The 24,996-nt window shown below is 44.4% G+C and overlaps 1 protein-coding gene across 1 annotated transcript in view; it reads left to right on the forward strand.

The window, feature by feature from the left end:
• Window positions 1-24,651, forward strand: part of LOC138771096 (lens fiber membrane intrinsic protein-like) — a 53,057-nt gene extending 28,406 nt beyond the window's left edge. The window contains exons 3-4 of the mRNA XM_069950548.1: window positions 13,368-13,502; window positions 24,439-24,651. Of these exons, the coding sequence (XP_069806649.1) occupies window positions 13,368-13,502; window positions 24,439-24,506 (203 nt within the window). The 3' untranslated portion in view covers window positions 24,507-24,651. The remainder of the gene's footprint in view (window positions 1-13,367; window positions 13,503-24,438) is intronic.
• The last annotated feature ends 345 nt before the right edge of the window (window positions 24,652-24,996 follow it).

The raw sequence follows: 24,996 nt of genomic DNA on the forward strand, positions 1-24,996 counted from the left end.
CAACCTCAGAAATTGATGGAAACACAACAGAAATGGACAGGAAACAGCAGGGGCAGCATGTATGCATGCCTCTGAGGCTGCTCAATGGCACCATTATGCCAAATTCTGTGCAAGAGCCTGGTTAAAACAGAGGTAGGCATATGGACCACCCAAAAACTCAGCCTGACACAGCATGGCAGTGAAAACATAAGCTACCTCTGTTTTAATGGTTCCCTATGTTTTCACTGCCATGCTGTGTCAGGCTTAATTTTTGGCTGGTTCATGATAAGCTACCTCTGTTTTAATGGTTCCCTATCATGAACCAGCCAAAAATTCAGCCTGACACAGCATGGCGGTGAGGACAGAGTGAACAAGGTAGAAGCGGTAGCCAGTCAGCCTTCCAAAAATTATACCAGACCTAGCATGGCAGTGAGCTCACAGAGAACCATTAAAAGTGAGTGAGGAAGCAAGTGAGCCTCCCAAAAATTAGGCCAGACCCTGCATGGCGGAAGAAGACTTGACAGTTGGCTGAGAATTGAAGGAAGAGGAGGAACAGGAGGAGGAGGAGGGCAGGAAATACCAAGAATCTTCATGTTGAGCTGCTTTCCCCGGGTGAACAGTTGAATTTAGGTGAAATCCAGGCTTTGTTCATTTTTATAAATGTCAGCCTGTCAGCGCTGTCAGTTGACAGGCAGGTGCGCTTATCAGTGATGATGGCACCGGCTGCACTGAAGACCCGCTCTGCCAACACGCTAGCGGCAGGGCAGGCCAGCACCTCCAAGGCATAAAGCGCCAGTTGGGGCCACGTATCCAGCTTTGAAACCCAGTAGTTGTAGGAAGCAGAGTGATCAGGAAGGACGTTGGTATGGTCAGCAAGGTATTCCCTCACCATCTTCCTAAGGGCTTCCCCCCTACTCTGTCTAGACTGGGGACGGTTGACATAGTCTTGCTGGGATGCCATGAAACTGTCAAAGGCCTTGGAGAGTGTTCCCCTGCCCCTTGACAAGCTGCCGGCTCCACCGCTCCTCTCCCCCGCTCTTTGGCCCACAGAACAACGTCCTCTGGCGCTAGTGGTGTCAGATGGGAAGTACATTTTCAGCTTCTGCACCAGGGCCTGTTGATATTGATTCCCTCTCATACTGCGTTCCTCGGCAGGAATGAGAGTGGGAAAGTTCTGTTTGTACCGAGGGTCCAGGAGGGGGAACACCCAGTAATCTGTGTTGTCAAAATTTTTTTTACCCCGAAGGTCACAGGAAAGACAGCCTAACAAAGTCAGCCATGTGCGCCAGGGTCCCAACATGCAAGAACTCTCTCTCCTCACTAGCCTCAATTTCCTCCTCCTCCTCCACCAATTCCTCCTCTTCAGGCCATACACGCTGAACAACTAAGGATTGAGCATGGGTATTCTCCTTCAGTGGTGGCAGCAGTCTGCTCCTCTTCTTCTTCATCCTCCTCATCCTCTACTCCGTGGTGAGAAACTGACATCAGGGACAGGGCAGGGATATCTAGCGGCGGCTGTTCCTCACCCGTCTCCTGAGACGAAGGCAAAGTCTCAGACTTCAGGCTGAGCAGGGAGGTTTGGAGCAGACACAGCAGCGGGATGGTGAGGCTAATGATGGCGGCATCTCCGCTGACCCTCTGTATTGACTCCTCAAAGGGGCCCAGTACCTGACAGATAGCAGACATCCACGTCCACTCCTCATTGTGGATTTGAGGTAGCTGACTGACCTGACTACCGCTTCTTACCGAGGTTGATATCTGGCATTCCACAATGGCTCTGCGTTGCTGGTAAACCCTATATACCAAACCAAAAAGAAGGTGGAATAAATCCACCAAAAAACAAATGCAGGACCAGATGTAAAGAAATATATGTTTTTTCTTTTATTCACATATATGTAGAAAAATTATATACAAAACACTTTAAAAACAGTATAGGAGCTGATACATAAACAGATCCCCAAAGGAATTGGTGGTAGTAGATAGAAAAACACGATATATATTCACAATACAAAGTATATAAAGTATATAGTGTTGTTAATCTATATAGACAAAGCACTGGGCATATATCTAAACAATGTTATATGAAATGGTGAGCAAAACAAATACAAAACCAATATCCTTATCCATATATACTACCCATAGAGACAGTCCTTAGTGCAGTGACAACCATACCACTCACCCTGGCTACCATCTGGAAGGTGGAACTCCACCTCGTGGGCACGTCGCACAGCAGTCTGTGACCCGGCAGTTGCAAGCGCCCTTGCACTGCCCTAAGGGTGGCAGCATCCGTGGTTGACTTGCGGAAATGCGCACAGATGCGCCGCACCAAATTGGGGTAGGTCTTAAGGAACCGCTGCACCACTAGGTTGAACATGTGGGCCAGGCATGGTACATGTGTAAGGCTGCCGAGTTACCAAGCCGCCACCAGGTTTTGCCCGTTGTCACACACAACCATGCCTGGTTTGAGGCACGAGCCAAAGATCTGACTGCACCGTGATGTCCTGCAACAGCTCCTGGGCGGTGTGCCTCTTGTCGCCTAAGCTCAGCAGTTTCAACACCGCCTGTTGGCGCTTACCCACTGCACTGCTGATGCTACGAGATGGAGGAGACGTGCTTATGAAGGGTAATAGAGAGGAGGAGGAAGAAGAGGAGGAGAAAGAGTAGTACAACTCATGAGAGACCGAGGTAGGCCCCGCAATCCTCGGTGTGGGCAGCACATGAGCTGAACCAGGGTCCAAGTTGACCCAATGTGCCGTCAGGGAGATATAGTGTTCCTGCCCGCCAGCACTTGTCCACGTGTCCTTGGTTAGGTGGACCTTGTCGCTGACCGCGTTGGTCATGGCATGGATGATGTTATCCGACACGTGCTGGTGTAGGGCTGGGACGGCACACCGTGAAAAGTAGTGGCGGATGGGGACAGAGTACCGAGGGACAGCCACCGCCATGAGGTTCCTAAAAGCCTATGTCTCTACCAGCCGATAGGGCAGCATCTCCAGGCTCAGCAGTTTGCCTATGTGCACATTTAGGGTTTGTGCATGCGGGTGAGTGGCCGTGTATTTGCGCTTATGTGCTTATGTCTGCTGCAGGGACAGGTGAACGCTGCGCTTGGACACCTTGCTGGAGCGTGTGGGGCATAGTGGAGGTAAAGGGGTGCGTGTAGGGCGGGAGGCCCTCGTGCCTGGGGCCTGGGGGGGGGACTGACAGAGCAGCACGTGACACAGGGGAAGGAGCAGGGGTGCGACTGGCAGTCACTGAACGGCCTTGGTTCCACTGAGTGGGGTGTTTAGCCCTCATATGCCTGCGCATGCTGGTAGTGGTTAGGCTGGTAGTGGTGGCTCCCCTGCTGATCCTGGCGGGGCACACGTTGCACACTACAGTCCGTCGGTCATCCGCACTTTCTTCCTCCAGACTTGGGAACATCTAGCCCTGGCCACGGGAGTTTGACTCCATGAAACAGTTGCTGATCTACTCGCTCTGCCCCTGCCTCTCCCTCTGCCCCTGCCTCTCCCTCTGCCCCTGCCTCTCCCTCTGCCCCTGCCTCTCCCTCTGCCCCTGCCTCTGCCCCTGCCTCTCCCTCTGCCCCTGCCTCTCCCTCTGCCCCTGCCTCTCCCTCTGCCCCTGCCTCGGCCCCTGCCTCTCCCTCTGCCCACCCCTCTTCCTCTTCCAACCGGTCCTGCGGGTGAACTTGCCTCCCCTCAGAAGCACGGTCTTCACTAGGCTTATCCACCCAGCTCGGGTCAGTCACCTCGTCCTCATCCACCGTCTCCTCACTCTCCTCCTCACTCTGACTTACATCCATGACAACAACCTCACTGTCTGACAACCGGGTCTCATCGTCATCATCAGACGCCTCTTCCAACCCCGCTTACAAGTCCCTACTCATCACCCACTGACTGCCTGAGCTGCATAGTTTGGGCATCAGGACAGATCGACTGCACCGGTTGCTCAGACTCAGGGAAGGGTCCAGAAAAGAGTTCCTGGTGGTGGTGGTGGATGGAGGGGCCAGGCTGTGGGGAGGAGGCTGAGCTAATGGAGCAAGGGTTCCTCTCCCTTTGGTAGCGTGGGTGGACTGCGTGGAAGACTGGGTGGTGGAGAAGTTACTGGACACATTATCCGCTATCCACGTCAGCACCTGTTCACACTGCTGCGGTTTCAATATCGGTCTACCATGAGACCCCGTAAGTTGGGTGAAGAAGCTATGGAGTGGATGTCTGCGGTGTGACCTCCTCAACAGGTGCTGCTGTGTCACCCTGACCTGAACCACGGCCTCCGGCAACGGCGTCACTTGGAACCCCTCACCCTTGACCCTTCCCCCTGGGGGTCACCATTTTATGGACACTGCACAGTATGGAGCTTAGATAGGCCTTGTGTATGAAATACAGAAATCTGGAAATATACTGGTGGTCCAACTGGGTTTGGGGGGGCTGTACGGTGCAATCTGGTAGTGGCGGCTGGACCTAGATACATGCTGGGACACCCCCTTTACAATGAGCAGTGAAGTTTTATGCAGGTGTACTACAAATCCCAGCAATCCCAACAATGTAGTGTAGTACACCAGGACCACCAGCCACAAAATCATAAAACATTACACTGAGCCCTTCTTAGGGGTCTGTATACAACACCTAATGCCCCCTTTCTGCCAGCAGCCGCTCACCACAGTGTGCTGGTTACATCGCGGCAGCAGCACTACAACTCCCAGCCAGCAGTCTATAGTAATAGTAATAATAAAAGGTCTGTGTGTTTGTATTGCTGGTATATACCCTGCCTACTGGAAGGCTATATCCTACACTGACACTCTCCCTGACCAGCAGCAGCTCTCTCCCTGATCTCTCACAGCATGCGTCTGAAGCCAGCACTGCCGGCACCGAGTTTTATATGGCAGGGTCATGTGATCTGGCCAACCAATCACTGCTATCCACATGGATGGGTCCCACGTGATCACAGGATGCACCAAAGAGTCTCCTGCATGTTTATTGGCTGAGAAATAGCGCCCAAACTTACAGGAAACGGATGATGAGATTTCCTCGAGTATTGTGAGATGTTCCTCCGAGTAATGAGAACCATGGAGTACCCTAATACTAGATCAAGTACCCCAATACTCCATCCAGTACCCCAATACTCCATCCAGTACCCCAATACTCCATCCAGTACCCTAATACTCCATCCAGTACCCCAATACTCCATCCAGTACCCCAATACTCCATCCAGTACCCCAATACTCCATCCAGTACCCCAATACTCCATCCAGTACCCTAATACTCCATCCAGCACCCTAATACTCCATCCAGTAACCTAATACTCCATCCAGTACCCCAATACTCCATCCAGTACCCCAATACTCCATCCAGTACCAAGCTCAGACCAGCATACTCGCTCATCACTAATCAGGATATATAATAGTGATCAGTATATACCCCTATAGCTCTATATGTATCAGGATATATAATAGTGATCAGTATATACCCCTATAGCCCTATATGTATCAGGATATATAATAGTGATCAGTATATACCCCTATAGCTCTATATGTATCAGGATATATAATAGTGATCAGTATATACCCCTATAGCTCTATATGTATCAGGATATATAATAGTGATCAGTATATACCCCTATAGATCTATATGTATCAGGATATATAATAGTGATCAGTATATACCCCTATAGCTCTATATATATATATATATATATATATATATATTAGTGATCAGTATATACCCCTATAGCTCTATATGTATCAGGATATATAATAGTGATCAGTATATACCCCTATAGATCTATATGTATCAGGATATATAATAGAGATCAGTATATACCCCTATAGATCTATATGTATCAGGATATATAATAGTGATCAGTATATACCCCTATAGCTCTATATGTATCAGGATATATAATAGTGACCAGTATATACTCCTATAGCTCTATATGTATATCAGGATATATAATAGTGATCAGTATATACCCCTATAGCTCTATATGTATATCAGGATATATAATAGTGATCAGTATATACCCCTATAGCTCCATATGTATAATAGTGATCAGTATATACCCCTATAGCTCCATATGTATAATAGTGATCAGTATATACCCCTATAGCTCTATATATATATAATAGTGATCAGTATATACCCCTATAGCTCCATATGTATAATAGTGATCAGTATATACCCCTATAGCTCTATATATATATATATAATAGTGATCAGTATATACCCCTATAGATCTATATATATCAGGATATATAATAGTGATCAGTATATACCCCTATATGTATCAGGGTATATAATAGTGATCAGTATATACCCCTATAGCTCTATATGTATATCAGGATATATAATAGTGATCAGTATATACCACTATAGCTCTATATGTATCAGGGTATATAATAGTGATCAGTATATACCCCTATAGATCTATATGTATCAGGATATATAATAGTGATCAGTATATACCCCTATAGCTCTATATGTATCAGGATATATAATAGTGATCAGTATATACCCCTATAGCTCTATATGTATCAGGATATATAATAGTGATCAGTATATACCCCTATAGATCTATATGTATCAGGATATATAATAGTGATCAGTATATACCCCTATAGATCTATATGTATATCAGGATATATAATAGTGATCAGTATATACCCCTATAGCTCTATATGTATATCAGGATGTATAATAGTGATCAGTATATACCCCTATAGCTCTATATGTATCAGGATATAATATAGTGATCAGTATATACCTCTATAGCTCTATATATATATATATATATATATATATATATATATATATTAGTGATCAGTATATACCCCTATAGCTCTATATGTATCAGGATATATAATAGTGATCATTATATACCCCTATAGATCTATATGTATCAGGATATATAATAGTGATCAGTATATACCCCTATAGCTCTATATGTATCAGGATATATAATAGTGATCAGTATATACCCCTATAGCTCTATATGTATCAGGATATATAATAGTGATCAGTATATACCCCTATAGATCTATATGTGTCAGGATATATAATAGTGATCAGTATATACCCCTATAGCTCTATATGTATCAGGATATAATATAGTGATCAGTATATACCTCTATAGCTCTATATATATATATATATATATATATATATATATATATTAGTGATCAGTATATACCCCTATAGCTCTATATGTATCAGGATATATAATAGTGATCAGTATATACCCCTATAGATCTATATGTATCAGGATATATAATAGTGATCAGTATATACCCCTATAGATCTATATGTATCAGGATATATAATAGTGATCAGTATATACCCCTATAGATCTATATGTATCAGGATATATAATAGTGATCAGTATATACCCCTATAGCTCTATATGTATCAGGATATATAATAGTGATCAGTATATACCCCTATAGCTCTATATGTATCAGGATATATAATAGTGATCAGTATATACCCCTATAGATCTATATGTATCAGGATATATAATAGTGATCAGTATATACCCCTATAGCTCTATATGTATCAGGATATATAATAGTGATCAGTATATACCCCTATAGATCTATATGTATCAGGATATATAATAGTGATCAGTATATACCCCTATAGATCTATATGTATCAGGATATATAATAGTGATCAGTATATACCCCTATAGATCTATATGTATCAGGATATATAATAGTGATCAGTATATACCCCTATAGCTCTATATGTATCAGGATATATAATAGTGATCAGTATATACCCCTATAGCTCTATATGTATCAGGATATATAATAGTGATCAGTATATACCCCTATAGATCTATATGTATCAGGATATATAATAGTGATCAGTATATACTCCTATAGCTCTATATGTATATCAGGATATATAATAGTGATCAGTATATACCCCTATAGCTCTATATGTATATCAGGATATATAATAGTGATCAGTATATACCCCTATAGCTCTATATGTATCAGGATATATAATAGTGATCAGTATATACCCCTATAGATCTATATGTATCAGGATATATAATAGTGATCAGTATATACCCCTATATGTATCAGGATATATAATAGTGATCAGTATATACCCCTATAGATCTATATGTATCAGGATATATAATAGTGATCAGTATATACCCCTATAGCTCTATATGTATATCAGGATATATAATAGTGATCAGTATATACCCCTATAGCTCTATATGTATCAGGATATAATATAGTGATCAATATATACCCCTATAGCTCCATATGTATAATAGTGATCAGTATATACCCCTATAGCTCTATATATATATAATAGTGATCAGTATATACCCCTATAGCTCTATATATATATAATAGTGATCAGTATATACCCCTATAGATCTATATATATCAGGATATATAATAGTGATCAGTATATACCACTATAGCTCTATATGTATCAGGATATATAATAGTGATTAGTATATACCCCTATAGCTCTATATGTATCAGGATATATAATAGTGATCAGTATATACCCCTATAGCTCTATATGTATCAGGATATATAATAGTGATCAGTATATACCCCTATAGCTCTATATGTATCAGGATATATAATAGTGATCAGTATATACCCCTATAGCTCTATATGTATCAGGATATATAATAGTGATCAGTATATACCCCTATATGTATCAGGGTATATAATAGTGATCAGTATATACCCCTATAGCTCCATATGTATCAGGATATATAATAGTGATCAGTATATACCTCTATAGCTCTATATGTATCAGGATATATAATAGTGATCAGTATATACCCCTATAGCTCTATATGTATCAGGATATATAATAGTGATGAGTATATACCCCTATAGCTCTATATGTATCAGGATATATAATAGTGATCAGTATATACCCCTATATGTATCAGGGTATATAATAGTGATCAGTATATACCCCTATAGCTCTATATGTATCAGGATATATAATAGTGATCAGTATATACCCCTATAGCACTATATGTATCAGGATATAATATAGTGATCAGTATATACCCCTATAGCTCCATATGTATCAGGATATATAATAGTGATCAGTATATACCTCTATAGCTCTATATGTATATCAGGATATATAATAGTGATCAGTATATACCCCTATAGCTCCATATGTATAATAGTGATCAGTATATACCCCTATAGCTCTATATGTATCAGGATATATAATAGTGATCAGTATATACCCCTATAGCTCTATATATACCAGGATATAATATAGTGATCAGTATATACCCCTATATGTATCAGGATATATAATAGTGATCAGTATACACCCCTATAGATCTATATGTATCAGGATATATAATAGTGATCAGTATATACCCCTATAGCTCTATATGTATCAGGATATATAATAGTGATCAGTATATACCCCTATAGATCTATATGTATATTAGGATATATAATAGTGATCAGTATATACCCCTATAGCTCTATATATATATAATAGTGATCAGTATATACCCCTATAGCTCTATATGTATCAGGATATATAATAGTGATCAGTATATACCCCTATAGCTCTATATGTATCAGGATATATAATAGTGATTAGTATATACCCCTATAGATCTATATGTATCAGGATATATAATAGTGATCAGTATATACCCCTATAGCTCTATATGTATCAGGATATATAATAGTGATCAGTATATACCCCTATAGATCTATATGTATCAGGATATATAATAGTGATCAGTATATACCCCTATAGCTCTATATGTATCAGGATATATAATAGTGATCAGTATATACCCCTATAGATCTATATGTATCAGGATATATAATAGTGATCAGTATATACCCCTATAGCTCTATATGTATCAGGATATATAATAGTGATCAGTATATACCCCTATAGATCTATATGTGTCAGGATATATAATAGTGATCAGTATATACCCCTATAGCTCTATATGTATCAGGATATATAATAGTGATCAGTATATACCCCTATAGCTCTATATGTATCAGGATATATAATAGTGATCAGTATATACCCCTATAGCTCTATATGTATCAGGATATATAATAGTGATCAGTATATACCCCTATAGCTCCATATGTATAATAGTGATCAGTATATACCCCTATAGCTCTATATGTATCAGGATATATAATAGTGATCAGTATATACCCCTATAGCTCTATATATATATATATATATATATAATAGTGATCAGTATATACCCCTATAGCTCTATATGTATCAGGATATATAATAGTGATCAGTATATACCCCTATAGCTCCATATGTATCAGGATATATAATAGTGATCAGTATATACCTCTATAGCTCTATATGTATATCAGGATATATAATAGTGATCAGTATATACCCCTATAGCTCCATATGTATAATAGTGATCAGTATATACCCCTATAGCTCTCTCTCTATATATAATAGTGATCAGTATATACCCCTATAGCTCTATATGTATCAGGATATATAATAGTGATCAGTATATACCCCTATAGCTCTATATGTATCAGGATATATAATAGTGATCAGTATATACCCCTATAGCTCTATATATACCAGGATATAATATAGTGATCAGTATATACCCCTATATGTATCAGGATATATAATAGTGATCAGTATATACCCCTATATGTATCAGGATATATAATAGTGATCAGTATATACCCCTATAGCTCTATATGTATCAGGATATATAATAGTGATCAGTATATACCCCTATAGATCTATATGTATATTAGGATATATAATAGTGATCAGTATATACCCCTATAGCTCTATATATATATATATAATAGTGATCAGTATATACCCCTATAGCTCTATATGTATCAGGATGTATAATAGTGATCAGTATATACCCCTATAGCTCTATATGTATCAGGATATATAATAGTGATTAGTATATACCCCTATAGCTCTATATGTATCAGGATATATAACAGTGATCAGTATATACCCCTATAGCTCTATATGTATCAGGATATATAATAGTGATCAGTATATACCCCTATAGCTCTATATGTATCAGGATATATAATAGTGATCAGTATATACCCCTATAGCTCTATATGTATCAGGATATATAATAGTGATCAGTATATACCCCTATAGATCTATATGTGTCAGGATATATAATAGTGATCAGTATATACCCCTATAGCTCTATATGTATATCAGGATATATAATAGTGATCAGTATATACCCCTATAGCTCTATATATATAATAGTGATCAGTATATACCCCTATAGCTCTATATGTATCAGGATATATAATAGTGATCAGTATATACCCCTATAGCTCCATATGTATAATAGTGATCAGTATATACCCCTATAGCTCTATATATATATATATATATAATAGTGATCAGTATATACCCCTATAGCTCTATATGTATCAGGATATATAATAGTGATCAGTATATACCCCTATAGCTCCATATGTATAATAGTGATCAGTATATACCCCTATAGCTCTATATGTATCAGGATATATAACAGTGATCAGTATATACCCCTATAGCTCTATATGTATCAGGATATATAATAGTGATCAGTATATACCCCTATAGCTCTATATGTATCAGGATATATAATAGTGATCAGTATATACCCCTATAGATCTATATGTATCAGGATATATAATAGTGATCAGTATATACCCCTATAGCTCTATATGTATCAGGATATAATATAGTGATCAGTATATACCCCTATAGCTCTATAAGTATCAGGATATATAATAGTGATCAGTATATACCCCTATAGCTCTATATATATATATATATATATATATATATATATTAGTGATCAGTATATACCCCTATAGATCTATATGTATCAGGATATATAATAGTGATCAGTATATACCCCTATAGCTCTATATGTATCAGGATATATAATAGTGATCAGTATATACCCCTATAGCTCTATATGTATATCAGGATATATAATAGTGATCAGTATATACCCCTATAGATCTATATGTATCAGGATATATAATAGTGATCAGTATATACCCCTATAGCTCTATATGTATCAGGATGTATAATAGTGATCAGTATATACCCCTATAGCTCCATATGTATATCAGGATATATAATAGTGATCAGTATATACCCCTATAGCTCTATATGTATCAGGATATATAATAGTGATCAGTATATACCCCTATAGCTCTATATGTATCAGGATATATAATAGTGATCAGTATATACCCCTATAGCTCTATATGTATCAGGATATATAATAGTGATCAGTATATACCCCTATAGCTCCATATGTATCAGGATATATAATAGTGATGAGTATATACCCCTATAGATCTATATGTATCAGGATATATAATAGTGATCAGTATATACCCCTATAGCTCTATATATATATAATAGTGATCAGTATATACCCCTATAGCTCTATATATATATATATATATATATATATATATATATATATATAATAGTGATCAGTATATACCCCTATAGCTCTATATGTATCAGGATATATAATAGTGATCAGTATATACCCCTATAGATCTATATGTATCAGGATATATAATAGTGATCAGTATATACCCCTATAGCTCTATATGTATCAGGATATATAATAGTGATCAGTATATACCCCTATAGATCTATATGTATCAGGATATATAATAGTGATCAGTATATACCCCTATAGCTCTATATGTATCAGGATATATAATAGTGATCAGTATATACCCCTATAGCTCTATATGTATCAGGATATATAATAGTGATCAGTATATACCCCTATAGATCTATATGTATCAGGATATATAATAGTGATCAGTATATACCCCTATAGCTCTATATATATATAATAGTGATCAGTATATACCCCTATAGCTCCATATGTATCAGGGTATATAATAGTGATCAGTATATACCCCTATAGCTCTATATGTATCAGGATATATAATAGTGATCAGTATATACCCCTATAGCCCTATATGTATCAGGATATATAATAGTGATCAGTATATACCCCTATAGCTCTATATGTATCAGGATATATAATAGTGATCAGTATATACCACTATAGCTCTATATGTATCAGGATATATAATAGTGATCAGTATATACCCCTATAGCCCTATATGTATCAGGATATATAATAGTGATCAGTATATACCCCTATAGCTCTATATGTATCAGGATATATAATAGTGATCAGTATATACCCCTATAGCTCTATATGTATATCAGGATATATAATAGTGATCAGTATATACCACTATAGCTCTATATATATAATAGTGATCAGTATATACCCCTATAGCTCTATATGTATCAGGATATATAGCAGTGACGGATGTCTTGCAGGCTTCTTTGCGCTCCTGGCGCTCTCCGTATACACCGGGGTGACTGTGAACTTTTTTGGAAAACGTTATACAGACTGGAGGTTCTCCTGGTCCTACATCCTGGGCTGGCTAGGAATCATCCTCACCGTGTCTGCAGGTAAAGTATCACCCCCATCATCCCAGCCACATAAGGAACCATTCTGCCCCATCCCCACACACTGCTCCATTGTTCTGCTATCAGTTTATAGGATGATGGGAGTGATGATACACTGTGTGTAATAGGAGATTAGAGTGTCAGCTCCTGGGGTCAGGGAGGAGGATGATGGGAGTGATGATACACTGTGTGTAATAGGAGATTAGAGTGTCAGCTCCTGGGGTCAGGGAGGAGGATGGGAGTGATGATACACTGTGTATGATAGGAGATTAGAGTGTCAGCTCCTGGGGTCAGGGAGGAGGATGGGAGTGATGATACACTGTGTGTGATAGGAGATTAGAGCGTCAGCTCCTGGGGTCAGGGAGGATGATGGGAGTGATGGTACACTGTGTGTAATAGGAGATTAGAGTGTCAGCTCCTGGGGTCAGAGAGGATGATGGGAGTGATGATACACTGTGTGTGATAGGAGATTAGAGTGTCAGCTCTTGGGGTCAGGGAGGATGATGGGAGTGATGATACACTGTGTGATAGGAGATTAGAGTGTCAGCTCCTGGGGTCAGGGAGGAGGATGGGAGTGATGATACACTGTGTAATAGGAGATTAGAGTGTCAGCTCCTGGGGTCAGGGAGGAGGATGGGAGTGATGGTACACTGTGTGTGATAGGAGATTAGAGTGTCAGCTCCTGGGGTCAGGGAGGATGATGGGAGTGATGATACACTGTGTGTGATAGGAGATTAGAGTGTCAGCTCCTGGGGTCAGGGAGGATGATGGGAGTGATGGTACATTGTGTGATAGGAGATTAGAGTGTCAGCTCCTGGGGTCAGGGAGGAGGATGGGAGTGATGGTACACTGTGTGTGATAGGAGATTACAGTGTCAGCTCCTGGGGTCAGGGATGATGGGAGTGATGATACACTGTGTGTGATAGGAGATTAGAGTGTCAGCTCCTGGGGTCAGGGAGGATGATGGGAGTGATGATACACTGTGTGTGATAGGAGATTAGAGTGTCAGCTCCTGGGGTCAGGGAGGAGGATGGGAGTGATGGTACACTGTGTGTGATAGGAGATTAGAGTGTCAGCTCCTGGGGTCAGGGAGGATGATGATGGGAGTGATGATACACTGTGTGTGATAGGAGATTAGAGTGTCAGCTCCTGGGGTCAGGGATGATGGGAGTGATGGTACACTGTGTGTGATAGGAGATTAGAGTGTCAGCTCCTGGGGTCAGGGAGGATGATGGGAGTGATGATACACTGTGTGTGATAGGAGATTAGAGTGTCAGCTCCTGGGGTCAGGGATGATGATGGGAGTGATGATACACTGTGTGTGATAGGAGATTAGAGTGTCAGCTCCTGGGGTCAGGGAGGAGGATGGGAGTGATGATACACTGTGTGTGATAGGAGATTAGAGTGTCAGCTCCTGGGGTCAGGGATGATGGGAGTGATGATACACTGTGTGTGATAGGAGATTAGAGTGTCAGCTCCTGGGGTCAGGGATGATGGGAGTGATGATACACTGTGTGTGATAGGAGATTAGAGTGTCAGCTCCTGGGGTCAGGGATGATGGGAGTGATGATACACTGTGTGTGATAGGAGATTAGAGTGTCAGCTCCTGGGGTCAGGGATGATGGGAGTGATGATACACTGTGTGTGATAGGAGATTAGAGTGTCAGCTCCTGGGGTCAGGGAGGAGGATGGGAGTGATGATACACTGTGTGTGATAGGAGATTAGAGTGTCAGCTCCTGGGGTCAGGGAGGATGATGGGAGTGATGATACACTGTGTGTGATAGGAGATTAGAGTGTCAGCTCCTGGGGTCAGGGATGATGGGAGTGATGATACACTGTGTGTGATAGGAGATTAGTGTGTCAGCTCCTGGGGTCAGGGAGGAGGATGATGGGAGTGATGGTACACTGTGTGTGATAGGAGATTAGAGTGTCAGCTCCTGGGGTCAGGGAGGAGGATGGGAGTGATGGTACACTGTGTGTGATAGGAGATTAGAGTGTCAGCTCCTGGGGTCAGGGATGATGGGAGTGATGATACACTGTGTGATAGGAGATTAGAGTGTCAGCTCCTGGGGTCAGGGAGGATGGGAGTGATGGTACACTGTGTGTGATAGGAGATTAGAGTGTCAGCTCCTGGGGTCAGGGAGGATGATGGGAGTGATGGTACACTGTGTGTGATAGGAGATTAGAGTGTCAGCTCCTGGGGTCAGGGAGGAGGATGGGAGTGATGATACACTGTGTGTGATAGGAGATTAGAGTGTCAGCTCCTGGGGTCAGGGATGATGGGAGTGATGATACACTGTGTGTGATAGGAGATTAGAGTGTCAGCTCCTGGGGTTAGGGAGGATGATGGGAGTGATGGTACACTGTGTGTGATAGGAGATTAGAGTGTCAGCTCCTGGGGTCAGGGAGGAGGATGGGAGTGATGATACACTGTGTGTGATAGGAGATTAGAGTGTCAGCTCCTGGGGTCAGGGAGGAGGATGATGGGAGTGATGGTACACTGTGTGTGATAGGAGATTACAGTGTCAGCTCCTGGGGTCAGGGATGATGGGAGTGATGATGCACTGTGTGTGATAGGAGATTAGAGTGTCAGCTCCTGGGGTCAGGGAGGATGATGGGAGTGATGATACACTGTGTGTGATAGGAGATTAGAGTGTCAGCTCCTGGGGTCAGGGAGGAGGATGGGAGTGATGATACACTGTGTGATAGGAGATTAGAGTGTCAGCTCCTGGGGTCAGGGATGATGGGAGTGATGGTACACTGTGTGTGATAGGAGATTACAGTGTCAGCTCCTGGGGTCAGGGATGATGGGAGTGATGATACACTGTGTGTGATAGGAGATTAGAGTGTCAGCTCCTGGGGTCAGGGAGGAGGATGGGAGTGATGGTACACTGTGTGTGATAGGAGATTAGAGTGTCAGCTCCTGGGGTCAGGGAGGAGGATGGGAGTGATGATACACTGTGTGTGATAGGAGATTAGAGTGTCAGCTCCTGGGGTCAGGGAGGATGATGGGAGTGATGATACACTGTGTGTGATAGGAGATTAGAGTGTCAGCTCCTGGGGTCAGGGAGGAGGATGGGAGTGATGATACACTGTGTGTGATAGGAGATTAGAGTGTCAGCTCCTGGGGTCAGGGAGGAGGATGATGGGAGTGATGGTACACTGTGTGTGATAGGAGATTAGAGTGTCAGCTCCTGGGGTCAGGGAGGAGAATGGGAGTGATGATACACTGTGTGTGATAGGAGATTACAGTGTCAGCTCCTGGGGTCAGGGATGATGGGAGTGATGATACACTGTGTGTGATAGGAGATTAGAGTGTCAGCTCCTGGGGTCAGGGAGGAGGATGGGAGTGATGATACACTGTGTGTGATAGGAGATTAGAGTGTCAGCTCCTGGGGTCAGGGATGATGGGAGTGATGATACTGTGTGTGATAGGAGATTAGAGTGTCAGCTCCTGGGGTCAGGGATGATGGGAGTGATGATACACTGTGTGTGATAGGAGATTAGAGTGTCAGCTCCTGGGGTCAGGGATGATGGGAGTGATGATACACTGTGTGTGATAGGAGATTAGAGTGTCAGCTCCTGGGGTCAGGGAGGAGGATGGGAGTGATGATACAGTGTGTGTGATAGGAGATTGGAGTGTCAGCTCCTGGGGTCAGGGAGGAGAATGGGAGTGATGATACACTGTGTGTGATAGGAGATTAGAGTGTCAGCTCCTGGGGTCAGGGAGGATGATGATGGGAGTGATGATACACTGTGTGTGATAGGAGATTAGAGTGTCAGCTCCTGGGGTCAGGGATGATGGGAGTGATGATACACTGTGTGTGATAGGAGATTAGAGTGTCAGCTCCTGGGGTCAGGGAGGATGATGGGAGTGATGATACACTGTGTGTGATAGGAGATTAGAGCGTCAGCTCCTGGGGTCAGGGAGGATGATGGGAGTGATGGTACACTGTGTGTGATAGGAGATTAGAGTGTCAGCTCCTGGGGTCAGGGAGGAGGATGATGGGAGTGATGGTACACTGTGTGTGATAGGAGATTAGAGTGTCAGCTCCTGGGGTCAGGGATGATGGGAGTGATGATACACTGTGTGTGATAGGAGATTAGAGTGTCAGCTCCTGGGGTCAGGGATGATGGGAGTGATGATACACTGTGTGATAGGAGATTAGAGTGTCAGCTCCTGGGGTCAGGGAGGATGATGATGGGAGTGATGATACACTGTGTGTGATAGGAGATTACAGTGTCAGCTCCTGGGGTCAGGGATGATGGGAGTGATGATACACTGTGTGTGATAGGAGATTAGAGTGTCAGCTTCTGGGGTCAGGGAGGAGAATGGGAGTGATGATACACTGTGTGTGATAGGAGATTAGAGTGTCAGCTCCTGGGGTCAGGGATGATGGGAGTGATGGTACACTGTGTGTGATAGGAGATTAGAGTGTCAGCTCCTGGGGTCAGGGAGGAGAATGGGAGTGATGATACACTGTGTGTGATAGGAGATTACAGTGTCAGCTCCTGGGGTCAGGGAGGAGGATGGGAGTGATGATACACTGTGTGTGATAGGAGATTACAGTGTCAGCTCCTGGGGTCAGGGAGGAGGATGGGAGTGATGATACACTGTGTGTGATAGGAGATTAGAGTGTCAGCTCCTGGGGTCAGGGATGATGGGAGTGATGGTACACTGTGTGTGATAGGAGATTAGAGTGTCAGCTCCTGGGGTCAGGGAGGAGGATGGGAGTGATGATACAGTGTGTGTGATAGGAGATTGGAGTGTCAGCTCCTGGGGTCAGGGAGGAGGATGGGAGTGATGATACACTGTGTGTGATAGGAGATTAGAGTGTCAGCTCCTGGGGTCAGGGATGATGGGAGTGATGATACACTGTGTGTGATAGGAGATTAGAGTGTCAGCTCCTGGGGTCAGGGAGGATGATGGGAGTGATGATACACTGTGTGTGATAGGAGATTAGAGCGTCAGCTCCTGGGGTCAGGGAGGATGATGGGAGTGATGGTACACTGTGTGTGATAGGAGATTAGAGTGTCAGCTCCTGGGGTCAGGGAGGATGATGGGAGTGATGATACACTGTGTGTGATAGGAGATTAGAGTGTCAGCTCCTGGGGTCAGGGAGGATGATGGGAGTGATGATACACTGTGTGTGATAGGAGATTAGAGTGTCAGCTCCTGGGGTCAGGGAGGATGATGGGAGTGATGATACACTGTGTGTGATAGGAGATTAGAGTGTCAGCTCCTGGGGTCAGGGAGGATGATGGGAGTGATGGTACATTGTGTGATAGGAGATTAGAGTGTCAGCTCCTGGGGTCAGGGAGGAGGATGGGAGTGATGGTACACTGTGTGTGATAGGAGATTACAGTGTCAGCTCCTGGGGTCAGGGATGATGGGAGTGATGATACACTGTGTGTGATAGGAGATTAGAGTGTCAGCTCCTGGGGTCAGGGAGGATGATGGGAGTGATGATACACTGTGTGTGATAGGAGATTAGAGTGTCAGCTCCTGGGGTCAGGGAGGAGGATGGGAGTGATGGTACACTGTGTGTGATAGGAGATTAGAGTGTCAGCTCCTGGGGTCAGGGAGGATGATGATGGGAGTGATGATACACTGTGTGTGATAGGAGATTAGAGTGTCAGCTCCTGGGGTCAGGGATGATGGGAGTGATGGTACACTGTGTGTGATAGGAGATTAGAGTGTCAGCTCCTGGGGTCAGGGAGGATGATGGGAGTGATGATACACTGTGTGTGATAGGAGATTAGAGCGTCAGCTCCTGGGGTCAGGGATGATGATGGGAGTGATGATACACTGTGTGTGATAGGAGATTAGAGTGTCAGCTCCTGGGGTCAGGGAGGAGGATGGGAGTGATGATACACTGTGTGTGATAGGAGATTAGAGTGTCAGCTCCTGGGGTCAGGGATGATGGGAGTGATGATACACTGTGTGTGATAGGAGATTAGAGTGTCAGCTCCTGGGGTCAGGGATGATGGGAGTGATGATACACTGTGTGTGATAGGAGATTAGAGTGTCAGCTCCTGGGGTCAGGGATGATGGGAGTGATGATACACTGTGTGTGATAGGAGATTAGAGTGTCAGCTCCTGGGGTCAGGGAGGATGATGGGAGTGATGATACACTGTGTGTGATAGGAGATTAGAGTGTCAGCTCCTGGGGTCAGGGAGGATGATGGGAGTGATGATACACTGTGTGTGATAGGAGATTAGAGTGTCAGCTCCTGGGGTCAGGGATGATGGGAGTGATGATACACTGTGTGTGATAGGAGATTAGTGTGTCAGCTCCTGGGGTCAGGGAGGAGGATGATGGGAGTGATGGTACACTGTGTGTGATAGGAGATTAGAGTGTCAGCTCCTGGGGTCAGGGAGGAGGATGGGAGTGATGGTACACTGTGTGTGATAGGAGATTAGAGTGTCAGCTCCTGGGGTCAGGGATGATGGGAGTGATGATACACTGTGTGATAGGAGATTAGAGTGTCAGCTCCTGGGGTCAGGGAGGATGGGAGTGATGGTACACTGTGTGTGATAGGAGATTAGAGTGTCAGCTCCTGGGGTCAGGGAGGATGATGGGAGTGATGGTACACTGTGTGTGATAGGAGATTAGAGTGTCAGCTCCTGGGGTCAGGGATGATGATGGGAGTGATGATACACTGTGTGTGATAGGAGATTAGAGTGTCAGCTCCTGGGGTCAGGGAGGAGGATGGGAGTGATGATACACTGTGTGTGATAGGAGATTAGAGTGTCAGCTCCTGGGGTCAGGGATGATGGGAGTGATGATACACTGTGTGTGATAGGAGATTAGAGTGTCAGCTCCTGGGGTTAGGGAGGATGATGGGAGTGATGGTACACTGTGTGTGATAGGAGATTAGAGTGTCAGCTCCTGGGGTCAGGGAGGAGGATGGGAGTGATGATACACTGTGTGTGATAGGAGATTAGAGTGTCAGCTCCTGGGGTCAGGGAGGAGGATGATGGGAGTGATGGTACACTGTGTGTGATAGGAGATTACAGTGTCAGCTCCTGGGGTCAGGGATGATGGGAGTGATGATGCACTGTGTGTGATAGGAGATTAGAGTGTCAGCTCCTGGGGTCAGGGAGGATGATGGGAGTGATGATACACTGTGTGTGATAGGAGATTAGAGTGTCAGCTCCTGGGGTCAGGGAGGAGGATGGGAGTGATGATACACTGTGTGATAGGAGATTAGAGTGTCAGCTCCTGGGGTCAGGGATGATGGGAGTGATGGTACACTGTGTGTGATAGGAGATTACAGTGTCAGCTCCTGGGGTCAGGGATGATGGGAGTGATGATACACTGTGTGTGATAGGAGATTAGAGTGTCAGCTCCTGGGGTCAGGGAGGAGGATGGGAGTGATGGTACACTGTGTGTGATAGGAGATTAGAGTGTCAGCTCCTGGGGTCAGGGAGGAGGATGGGAGTGATGATACACTGTGTGTGATAGGAGATTAGAGTGTCAGCTCCTGGGGTCAGGGAGGATGATGGGAGTGATGGTACACTGTGTGTGATAGGAGATTAGAGTGTCAGCTCCTGGGGTCAGGGAGGATGATGGGAGTGATGATACACTGTGTGTGATAGGAGATTAGAGTGTCAGCTCCTGGGGTCAGGGAGGAGGATGGGAGTGATGATACACTGTGTGTGATAGGAGATTAGAGTGTCAGCTCCTGGGGTCAGGGAGGAGGATGATGGGAGTGATGGTACACTGTGTGTGATAGGAGATTAGAGTGTCAGCTCCTGGGGTCAGGGAGGAGAATGGGAGTGATGATACACTGTGTGTGATAGGAGATTAGAGTGTCAGCTCCTGGGGTCAGGGAGGATGGGAGTGATGGTACACTGTGTGTGATAGGAGATTAGAGTGTCAGCTCCTGGGGTCAGGGATGATGGGAGTGATGGTACACTGTGTGTGATAGGAGATTAGAGTGTCAGCTCCTGGGGTCAGGGATGATGGGAGTGATGGTACACTGTGTGTGATAGGAGATTAGAGTGTCAGCTCCTGGGGTCAGGGATGATGGGAGTGATGATACACTGTGTGTGATAGGAGATTAGAGTGTCAGCTCCTGGGGTCAGGGAGGATGGGAGTGATGATACACTGTGTGTGATAGGAGATTAGAGTGTCAGCTCCTGGGGTCAGGGAGGATGATGGGAGTGATGATACACTGTGTGTGATAGGAGATTAGAGCGTCAGCTCCTGGGGTCAGGGAGGATGATGGGAGTGATGATACACTGTGTGATAGGAGATTAGAGTGTCAGCTCCTGGGGTCAGGGAGGAGGATGGGAGTGATGATACACTGTGTGTGATAGGAGATTACAGTGTCAGCTCCTGGGGTCAGGGATGATGGGAGTGATGATACACTGTGTGTGATAGGAGATTAGAGTGTCAGCTCCTGGGGTCAGGGAGGAGGATGGGAGTGATGATACACTGTGTGTGATAGGAGATTAGAGTGTCAGCTCCTGGGGTCAGGGATGATGGGAGTGATGATACTGTGTGTGATAGGAGATTAGAGTGTCAGCTCCTGGGGTCAGGGATGATGGGAGTGATGATACACTGTGTGTGATAGGAGATTAGAGTGTCAGCTCCTGGGGTCAGGGATGATGGGAGTGATGATACACTGTGTGTGATAGGAGATTAGAGTGTCAGCTCCTGGGGTCAGGGAGGAGGATGGGAGTGATGATACAGTGTGTGTGATAGGAGATTGGAGTGTCAGCTCCTGGGGTCAGGGAGGAGAATGGGAGTGATGATACACTGTGTGTGATAGGAGATTAGAGTGTCAGCTCCTGGGGTCAGGGAGGATGATGATGGGAGTGATGATACACTGTGTGTGATAGGAGATTAGAGTGTCAGCTCCTGGGGTCAGGGATGATGGGAGTGATGATACACTGTGTGTGATAGGAGATTAGAGTGTCAGCTCCTGGGGTCAGGGAGGATGATGGGAGTGATGATACACTGTGTGTGATAGGAGATTAGAGCGTCAGCTCCTGGGGTCAGGGAGGATGATGGGAGTGATGATACACTGTGTGTGATAGGAGATTAGAGTGTCAGCTCCTGGGGTCAGGGAGGATGATGGGAGTGATGATACACTGTGTGTGATAGGAGATTAGAGCGTCAGCTCCTGGGGTCAGGGAGGAGGATGGGAGTGATGGTACACTGTGTGTGATAGGAGATTAGAGTGTCAGCTCCTGGGGTCAGGGAGGAGGATGATGGGAGTGATGGTACACTGTGTGTGATAGGAGATTAGAGTGTCAGCTCCTGGGGTCAGGGATGATGGGAGTGATGATACACTGTGTGTGATAGGAGATTAGAGTGTCAGCTCCTGGGGTCAGGGATGATGGGAGTGATGATACACTGTGTGATAGGAGATTAGAGTGTCAGCTCCTGGGGTCAGGGAGGATGATGATGGGAGTGATGATACACTGTGTGTGATAGGAGATTACAGTGTCAGCTCCTGGGGTCAGGGATGATGGGAGTGATGATACACTGTGTGTGATAGGAGATTAGAGTGTCAGCTTCTGGGGTCAGGGAGGAGAATGGGAGTGATGATACACTGTGTGTGATAGGAGATTAGAGTGTCAGCTCCTGGGGTCAGGGATGATGGGAGTGATGGTACACTGTGTGTGATAGGAGATTAGAGTGTCAGCTCCTGGGGTCAGGGAGGAGAATGGGAGTGATGATACACTGTGTGTGATAGGAGATTAGAGTGTCAGCTCCTGGGGTCAGGGAGGATGATGGGAGTGATGATACACTGTGTGTGATAGGAGATTACAGTGTCAGCTCCTGGGGTCAGGGAGGAGGATGGGAGTGATGATACACTGTGTGTGATAGGAGATTAGAGTGTCAGCTCCTGGGGTCAGGGATGATGGGAGTGATGGTACACTGTGTGTGATAGGAGATTAGAGTGTCAGCTCCTGGGGTCAGGGAGGAGGATGGGAGTGATGATACAGTGTGTGTGATAGGAGATTGGAGTGTCAGCTCCTGGGGTCAGGGAGGAGGATGGGAGTGATGATACACTGTGTGTGATAGGAGATTAGAGTGTCAGCTCCTGGGGTGAGGGATGATGGGAGTGATGATACACTGTGTGTGATAGGAGATTAGAGTGTCAGCTCCTGGGGTCAGGGAGGATGATGGGAGTGATGATACACTGTGTGTGATAGGAGATTAGAGCGTCAGCTCCTGGGGTCAGGGAGGATGATGGGAGTGATGGTACACTGTGTGTGATAGGAGATTAGAGTGTCAGCTCCTGGGGTCAGGGAGGAGGATGGGAGTGATGATACACTGTGTGTGATAGGAGATTAGAGTGTCAGCTCCTGGGGTCAGGGAGGATGATGGGAGTGATGATACACTGTGTGTGATAGGAGATTAGAGTGTCAGCTCCTGGGGTCAGGGAGGATGATGGGAGTGATGATACACTGTGTGTGATAGGAGATTAGAGTGTCAGCTCCTGGGGTCAGGGAGGATGATGGGAGTGATGATACACTGTGTGTGATAGGAGATTAGAGTGTCAGCTCCTGGGGTCAGGGAGGAGGATGATGGGAGTGATGGTACACTGTGTGTGATAGGAGATTAGAGTGTCAGCTCCTGGGGTCAGGGAGGATGGGAGTGATGATACACTGTGTGTGATAGGAGATTAGAGTGTCAGCTCCTGGGGTCAGGGAGGATGATGGGAGTGATGGTACACTGTGTGTGATAGGAGATTAGAGTGTCAGCTCCTGGGGTCAGGGAGGATGATGGGAGTGATGATACACTGTGTGTGATAGGAGATTAGAGTGTCAGCTCCTGGGGTCAGGGAGGATGATGGGAGTGATGGTACACTGTGTGTGATAGGAGCTCCCTTTCCCAGAGCCGCAGAATCCTCCCCCCTATAGCAGCTTACCTGCTGACACCTCTTACGCTCTCGTTCACACTTTTGCCCTTTCAGGTATTTTCCACATTTGTGCCTATGCCAGGAACAGTTCTCAGGATGTCGCCAACGTCTCCAGCGGATGAGAAGATGCAGCGCTTCCCGTCCTGTCCACATCTCTCCCCATTTCTCTGTTACTTGTGCCCCTGACCCTCAGATCGCCAGGATATAGGCCACGCCTCTGGTCACGTGACACCTGGCTACTCCAACATAGTCTTCCAGAACTTTTCTACTGACAGAACAGTCCTAGATGGACTTTTTAGGGTATCAGCTTTTGTATTGCTTTATTTCTGGACTGTAGTGTAAGTATGACAATATTAAACCAATTTCTCTGTGGTAATAAAAGGTCAATCACTGATTCTGAGTCATCAACGGTGAGATCAATGACAAAACGGAGGGAATGAGAGAGGAGCCAAAAATAGGAAGAGAAGGAGACAAAGAGGAAAGGGAAGGAGGAGGAAAAGAGGGTAGGAGGAAGGAGACAGAAGAGAGGAAGAGGAGGAGGAAAAGAGGGGAGGAGGAAGGAGACAGAAGAGAGGAGGAGGAGGAAAAGAGGGGAGGAGGAGGAAGAGGAAG

Source organism: Dendropsophus ebraccatus, chromosome 13 (genome assembly GCF_027789765.1).
Source record: "Dendropsophus ebraccatus isolate aDenEbr1 chromosome 13, aDenEbr1.pat, whole genome shotgun sequence".
Taxonomy (NCBI): domain Eukaryota; kingdom Metazoa; phylum Chordata; class Amphibia; order Anura; family Hylidae; genus Dendropsophus; species Dendropsophus ebraccatus.